This window comes from Beta vulgaris, chromosome 3 (genome assembly GCF_026745355.1).
Source record: "Beta vulgaris subsp. vulgaris cultivar EL10 chromosome 3, EL10.2, whole genome shotgun sequence".
In the NCBI taxonomy this organism is placed as follows: Eukaryota; Viridiplantae; Streptophyta; class Magnoliopsida; order Caryophyllales; family Amaranthaceae; genus Beta; species Beta vulgaris.
This window is the reverse complement of record NC_079204.1, coordinates 27,312,528-27,320,903: the sequence shown is the minus strand read 5'-3', so window position 1 is coordinate 27,320,903 and position 8,376 is coordinate 27,312,528. Positions and strand designations below refer to the sequence as shown.

Below are 8,376 nucleotides of genomic sequence, written 5' to 3'. Positions count from 1 at the left end.
ACACGTTAGATTGTTCCTAGGAACAAGGTTGAGGTCAACAACGTAGGTATTCCCTTTCCTTGTTCCTTCTAGGATTTTGGTACCTGTTCTTGCATTACTTACTACACAATGTTCATCAGTAAAATTTACACTGTTCTCTTTGTCGCAAAATTGAGAAATACTAAGCAGATTATGTTTTAAACCCTCGACCAAAAATATATTGTCTATGGAATGTGACTTAGACTTTCCTACCTTCCCGTCTGAATCCGATTCAGCTGCGCATTTATGGTACCTGCATTACTTACTACACAATGTTCATCAACAAAAACCTCTTCTGGTTGTTCCTGCTCCTCGTCTGAATCGGATTCTCCCTAGGCAGCTACCATAACCCTTCTCATATCAACTTTTGAGAAAGGTTTTTGTTGTTCCTTTCCCTTCTCCTTGTACTTTCCTTTGCTCTTTTCATTTCACCAGAGAGGGCATTCCTTTATGAAGTGATCCGGACTTCCACACTTGTGACATCTTAACTTTCCTGGCTTTTAAACGTTCTTCCCTTTGTAGTTCTTGTTGAAGAACTTTTTGAATCTTTTCACTATCAGTGCTGCCTCTTCATCATCAGTTTCTGAATCCTCCAGATCATCGGACTTGAAAGCCAAAGCCTTAGGTCTACTAGATTCAACTTCATGAGTTCCTAGATGGATTTCATGAGTCAATAAGGAACCGGAAAGTTGCTCGATATTGAATGTGGTGAAATCTTTTGTTTCAAGCAGGGCAGTGAGCTCCGCCATCCATTTTTCATCCCGAGGAAGACTTCGTAGAACTTTTCGTACTTGTTCCTCGGGAGTAATGATCTTTCCTAGAGATTCAAGTTCATTTATGATGTTGGAGAATCTTGTGAGTATCTCTTGAACAGACTCCTTAGGCTTCATTTGAAATAGCTCATATCTGTGCATGAGCATGTCAATCTTTGATCACTTGACTTCGTTTGTTCCTTCGTGAGTAACTTGAAGAAGTTCCCACATTTGCTTAATTGGCTGATTTGCATCCCATGATTCGATTATGTTCATGGGGACCAAGACCACAGTGGAGAATCCTTTTGGCCAAGTTATTCATCTCCATCTTGTCGAAGTCATCCTTATCATATTTGGAGAGTGGCTTGGGGATTTCTTCACCTTTTTCATTTTTCTCTGTGACTTCGAAGTCACCAATCTCTATTACTCTCCAACTTGATAATTTTCGGCCTTGATAAATATTTCCATACGATTCTTCCAGTATGGATAATACTTGTCATTAAACATTGGAGGACACTAAGTTGAGTAACCTTATTCCAATTTTTCTCCCGATGTGTTCATCTTTTCCAGGAACTAGCTCCTTAGTGTTAACTGATTTTGGAGGAACTATAGGCTTTGATACCAATTGTTAGTCTTGGACGAACACTTAAGCAACTACAAGAGGGGGGGGGGTGAATTGTAGTTGAAGAGATTTTCAAACTTTTTGCGGAAATAAAGAATGATTAAGTAAGAAAGAAATAATTGCATGAAATAAGAAAGAACTAGGAACACGAGATTTTTACAAGGAAAACTCCTAGGCCCAATAGGAAGAAAAACCTTGACCACGAGGGATTTTAACTCAATTCTCTTTAATAACTTTTAGGCCAAAAGACTCTCTTTTGTACAACCTAAACTTGGACCAACTCTGTTCCTCTAGGAACTGGTTCCCTGTCAGCATGTTCCCCACTAGTACAGAAAAGGCAATTTGCGTCGGATGTGAGGCGCCTATTTGCGTCGGACCCGGGTGCGACGACAAAGCCATCGACGCAAATGACTCAGATACGATCTGCGTCGTATATAGAAACGACGCAGATATTTTATCTATTTGCGTCGCACGTTGTATACGATGCGACGCAAATTGCTCTTCACAGTCCACAAACTACAAACTATAAGGGGAATTTGCGTCGCACATCGCATAGAGTGCGACGCAAATCATACAAAAAAATAGAACCTGCGTCGTACAGTACTGAATGTGCGACGCAAATTTGTAATTTTATTACAAAAAAAATTTCATATTCAAATAAAAATGAAATACACAGAAGTAATTTTATATACAAACAAGAAATACAAGAACAAAACCATTGATGCATTAATCTGAATCCAAAGAAGTACAAGAATGAAATGAGCGAGGAACGCAAATCTGAATCGAAATTACAATAAAATACAAGATTGTTCTAACTAAATCGAATTAAGGAGCGAAATATAAAGTTTATTAGTGCTCGTTGCAATGTTTCGTGAACCACCAAAACTGCATTCTAGATCTGTTCGTGGCTGCTGCCGCTACTGTTGTTGTGGGCGCTGCTGCTGCCGCTCTAATTCAATCTTCCTCCTCATGCTGCTTGTGTTTTTTAAACGAAAAAAAATGAAAAAAATGAAAAAAATGAAAGGTCATCAGTAGAAAGTTTTTAGTTTTTAGATCTAAAAATGAAAAAAAGCATTTTTTAGATCGAAAAATTAAAAATGAAAATCAAATCTAAAAATTGAAAAAAAAGAAACCTAAACGAATCAGCACAGGAATGGCGATTTCTACTAAAAAACCCTAAAAAAATCGTACCTGTGTAGTCGCCGAAAAAAAAATAAGACACCATCAGTAGAAAGTTGTGCGACGTGATTATCCTTGTGAAACCCAAGCTCAGACATGTCTTGCTTTGCCATTAAATTCCTGCATAAACACAACTACATTCCTCAGAAAATTTCAAAGAAAAGGGAATGAGAAAAAAAAAATCGAAAAATTCTATCCTTGTTGTTGTCGTTGCCGGAGTTTGACCCGGAGAAGACGGACGGAGATGGCCGGCGAACAAACTGAAATCAAGCGACGAACGCAGATGGCCGGAGAAGACGATCGCTGCACACCTTGGCGCTGAGTTGAGAGAGAGAGAGAGGAAAGGAAGAGTCGCTGAGTTGAGAGAGAGAGAGGAGAGGAGAGGAGAGGGAGAGGCCCTGAGTTAAGAGAGAGTGAGAGAGGCGCTGAGTTGAGAGGCGTGTGAGGGTTTAAAGAATTTAGGGTTAGGTGGGCGCGGATGGATTATTATTTTGGAAGCCCAATGTGCGTCGGATGGAGGCCTATGTGCGACGCAAATTGGGCTTAAATCTCCAAATTGAGAAGCGCCATTTGCGTCGCACGCCTAGCTAGGTGCGACGCACAAAGCTAATCTGCGTCGCACTTAGATAAAGTGCGACACATATAGCTCGTATGCTGATATGAATATTGGTGTTTTGCGTCGATTGCTCTTTGGCCTACGACGCACAAAAGTAATTTGCGTCACTTTCGTGTCTATGCGACGCAAATGTGGGGACGCAAATCATGCTTTTTCTACTAGTGCCCCCCGAACAGTTGACTTCTCCCTTGACTTCACTCAAAGTCTTTTCTCTTTCTCTCTTCTCTTTCTCTTTTCTCTCAAAAATGATTACAGACTTAGATTCACTCAACCCAATCTATAATACATCAATTTCTAAGAAGAAGAAAATCGAATGTACTTTCTCTAAGAATATTACATAAAATTCTGAAAGTATATTTCAAGATCATTACAAAACTCTATTTGTAGGGACCTTTTTCTTCTCGTATTCTTCTCCACGATCTTCTCAAGATCTTCTCCATTATCCCACGTAGCTTTAGCAACTTCTCCACAATATGTCCGTTGATAATTCCGTTGGCAGTTGGCTTCCTTAAACGTAGCCACTTATCCACGTTCACATGCCTTAAAAATAGAGTGGTTGTTGTGGTTCCTAAAATGTAGGAACTACCTCAACGTTCTATTTTTAAGCGCATCCTTAGGTTAGTGATTTGCGGCTCCTAGATTGTAGGCAACCGAAAGATGTTGCACACACACTAACTCAACACAATATTATGGAACCTTAATATATTTAATTTTGTTACATCCATAATATTTACCGGATATCACAAATAAGTTATAAACAACTTAATCTTGATTAAACACTTAATCAATTCTTCATAAGTTATTTAACATGTTATTTGTGAAATCTAAAGATAACTAAACTAATTAAAACTAAAAAGAATAAATCAAACAAAATAAAATAAACAAAGCTAGAAAAATAAATCTAAGACATATAAAAATTACTTCTAACATAATAAACTAAGAACCGGATTAATAAACTAAAATCATGTAAACTTTAATTATATGTCATTATCAAAATAGTGAAATAACAGTAGTGTTAACCCTTGTTCCCTAGGATCTCCAGATTGGATCTTTGGATCCTTTCCAAAGAGTTTTGTAACCTTAGACCACCACTTCTTCATCTCTTCATGTTTGAATTCCTCCCAATCCTCTTGTATTATGTCCATGTTGAACCGATGTCTCCAACATTCCCCAAGAAAAGGCAAGAGAGGTATTTGTTGGTTAGCCATGTTTAATAATTCTTAGGCTTTGACGATGAAACAAAGATGTTGGAGGAAAAAATATCAGAGTTAGAATGATGTATTTATAATATAACCACTATAATTATCTCGATCTTTTAGGATACGAGAGGAATAGGCAGTTAGATGGCCAAGTGACATGTTACATAATTTTTTAACCACCCTCAACCATTTTAAGTTAAGGTCTTAGTGGATAAAATGGGTTTGTCCAATAACCCCTCAATGTGTCACTTCATTTTTTGGGATTTGCCATCAATGGTTGTGTAGTTTGGAAGATAATTATTATTTTTGAAGTAACTTTTTAATTTTAAAAAATTTAGTATCCCAAGAGACACTCCATCCTTTTTCATTTTAGTTTAGGCAGTTGAGTACATTATTTGATTTGACAGTTTATTTTTTGAAATAGAATTTAGTTTTAAGCAATTTTTATTGAACAAATGAATAATAAAAAAGTGGAATAAAGTAACAAAAATTCGAACAAACGATAAAAAGACATATTTCATTAATAATAAAATTTTACAACCTAGAGTAGAGATTTTTACATTCGAATAAAATTTCCAACTTATTGTTTAGAATTTCTAAATTCTAAACTTCTAGGCCTAAATTTCTATTATGTCCTTTAGAGATGGAGGTCTGTCAATGTTAGAGTCCTCTTCGGAGCCTGAAGCAGGACCATCCTCATCATCATCCCCAGAAGGTGCAGAACCACTCTATCCACTGGAGGTCTCCTCAGGGAAGTCTGAGAGCCTCATCCTCTTGGCAGAGGGTTCATCATCATCATCATCATTAGACTTAGGATCTGATGCTGAAGAGGCATCCTCCTCCTCTTCTTCCTCTTCTTCTTTCTCTCTTTCCTCCGATATTTTTGGAGGAGGAAAGAAAGGCTGGTCAGCCTCTTATGGCTTGACCTCTTGGGGTCTAGTGATATTAGACTCTGTTGACGGTTGGGGAGCGTCCATTTTTGGAGAAGAAAGTTTTTTTTTGAAGGTATTGGGAGATGAAAGGTTTGGAGGTGTTTGATCAAGAGATGAGTAATGTGTCATTGTTATTACACTTACCCCTCTTTATAAAGAATTTTTTTTACTATCTCTTGGAAAAAAAGTCACACATCCTTTGGAATGAGCTTTTTTTACATGACTTCATGACCTTGCATTTTAATATATTAAAACCTGGCTTTAACATGACCTAATGAAATATGACCCAAAATAAATAATACCACGCGTCATGCACGTGTTTTCTTCTTTTATTGTTTCATTTTAATTGTCTTCCCCGTTAATACCTTTTTCAAGGATTTTAGGAAAATTTAAGATTTCTCATACACTTTCATCACTTTTCTTTACAAATTCACAACCATCATCAAACTTCAATTCACAATGCCTAATGAAAGAGTTCGTGAAGATGAGATTCGTGAGGCACTCGCTAAAAAATGTGACACCATGCAATTGAAGCAGCTGGTCAATTATGCAATGCCATAAGAGTGAACCTTGCGACTTATAAATCTTAAGTATTCTAGTACGTAAACAGACTCACTGATCCTAACATTTGATTAGAGGATAGAATTGCCACTATTGGTCCCTGCTTTCCCTTCAAGATTTAAAAACCAAAACGCCAAATAGTCTTAGAGAAACAATGTTATCTGTTCTTAGACCATATTATCTTAGAGGATTACAAGCTCTGAACACTCCACTTTGCTCAAAAAATCCTCCTAAATTTGAATTTGCCTTTAGCTAACAAGCCTTTTAAAGGTTGGATTTCAGGGGTCGATACAAGAGCATGGTTTCTGCGAATGAAACCTTTTCATGTCAAGTGGTCCAAGAACAAAATATTTCCTTTATTGAGACTAACTTCTTATGAAACCATTCCCTTCGACGTGGCTATGCACACTGCTTAACTAGCTTGTTGGAACACTGCCATCAATTTCTTCTTGTTTCGATCGGGACAATAATGACTATGCTCTAGCTGATATTACCTTCATCACTGGGACTTCTCCAACAGGTAAATATGAAATTGACCTTCCTATCTTTCACCATGTTAAAGAACATAATAAGTTATATAGTCAATGTTTATCAACCTTTTCGCCAAATTGCTAATCCTACTTCTAGTGCCAGGAAAGAGGAAGTACTTTTCCTTACTTTTGCCTTTTCAAAACTAATGATGTCTAGAGCTGAAGGAGTGGTAACATTATGGCTATCTCTAGCTATTAACATCTCTTCTACTTTTGAATAAATAGCTTTGGCTCCTGTGTTATTGGGACAACTTCATAGATGTTTGTTTAGGAGTAGAGAATCCTTTAATGTTTTTGGGATTCATACCTCTGAGTCCCCTATATTTTCTACTAACAAGGGATTTGGATCCCTATGGCTTTTGACTTGTTGGGCCATATGTATCAACCTTGTTTGAGGGTTCTCATTCCCCCTTCTTCTTTTGAAGCTTCTAAAGGTTCAAAGGAGGATGATCTTTCTTTTGGTCTCATTTTGTTTCTTTCTAGTCTTGATGACTGTAGTTATTATGGTAAGGTTAGCTTCAATCTTGTTTCTCCAAATGAGGTTTGGCATCCAAGCTTGGTTTTCTTGTACTTCTTGCTTTTAAAGTCGAATCGTGGTATCTAGAACATATTCGATGCAAAATGACAATTTCTAAAGCAATGCCTGCTTGGCTACAATCCCTTGACATCCATTGTAGTTCCTTAAGGAGTGGAAACTTTTTAAGTAGTGCTCTTAGGTCTAGATCAGATTTAATAGCTGTTGAGCCTGAGTATTTTGGCTTTGAAGCCTACGATCCACAACCGATAGCTAGACAATTCGGATCAGTCCAAATGCTAGATATACGTTAATTCTTGACTCGCAATGATCCTTCGACTTCAAGGGGTCGTTTTGAAGAGGGTAAAGCCCTTCAAAGTAAAACTCTTAACCTTACTTCCATGTCCGTTTCTCCTTGGAAATGGATCACCAAAGCTATTCGAGGTTTTCATTTGTGGTGGGATCATGTATTCCCGGATAACTCGACATGTTCTTATAGTCTGGCCCGCTTTGAGAACCAACTTTTCTTAGGATGTAAGTAATTTCTTTCCTCAGTTATTTTTATAATTTCTACTAGAAATGAGCATTACTAAATCTTCCTTGTACTTTTTGTTGCCTCTTAGCTAAAGATGTCAAGAAAAAGCTAAGAATGCCTAATGGCATGCATGGAAACAGATTCTAGATATGACAAACTCTATTGGGCCACTATAGACGAAGGAGTCCAGCCTCCCGCTTCTTCTGAGGATGAAAATGCTGCTTATGATAAGGGGTCTTCCTATGGAGATGTCTAGACTGTAGAGGACATTAAATCCATGAGGCCAATGGAGCAGATTGACCCTTTCAAAGAGCTGGAAAAAAGAGAGATTACAATTGCCTCTCTGCTGCCAGACCTTCAAGACATTCCAGCTGGAAATGGCCTAAGTTGAAAGCTTCTTCTGAGGCACAACAGTATGTAATCTCTTCTGATGAAGATGATGTTAATCCAATATCTCAATTTTTTTCCTAAAAGAAAACTCCCAAGAGTCAAAACAATTAAAAACACCATCCTTACTCTTTTTAGAAGAAGTTTTCCTCTTTTGTTTGGAATATTGACTATTTAATCTTAGGTTCTTCCGCTGTTAATGACATTGACCTGAAGACTCCCACTGATCCTTCTTCTGAGAAGTCATCACTTGTTAGCTCTGATAGCCCTTCTCAGCTTGGGTGGTAGCTCTGCTAGCCATTTCTTCAAGCGATGCTGCCCACCAGTTGGAACATATGGCTACTCTCCCTCTGGAAGGAAGTGTTGCCCCACATTTAGAAGATGTTGATCATCTCCAAGTGGATTCTCCTCACAACGACTCATTTCATCAGTTTAAAGAATACCCCTTGGTGCCCGATCCTTTAAATGTTGGAGCTCCAAGCCCAAATGCGGATTCAAAAAATTTCAAAGTAATGACTTCTATTGCTGGGA

At 37.8% G+C, this 8,376-nt stretch overlaps 1 protein-coding gene across 1 annotated transcript; it reads left to right on the top strand.

Moving 5' to 3' along the window:
• The first annotated feature begins 5,016 nt into the window (after positions 1-5,016).
• LOC104907017 (uncharacterized) lies at positions 5,017-8,133 on the top strand. Its single transcript, XM_010695867.1, has 2 exons — positions 5,017-5,416; positions 8,030-8,133. Exons 1-2 carry the CDS (start codon positions 5,017-5,019, stop codon positions 8,131-8,133), a joined length of 504 nt encoding a protein of 167 aa, XP_010694169.1.
• The last annotated feature ends 243 nt before the right edge of the window (positions 8,134-8,376 follow it).

Excerpts from the sequence above, each read along its gene's own strand:
- LOC104907017 (XM_010695867.1), top strand. The coding sequence starts at position 5,017 with ATGTCCTTTAGAGATGGAGGTCTGTCAATGTTAGAGTCCTCTTCGGAG. Across the intron at positions 5,417-8,029 it reads GGGAGATGAAAGGTTTGGAG|GTTCTTCCGCTGTTAATGAC; the intron begins GTGTTTGATCAA and ends ATTTAATCTTAG.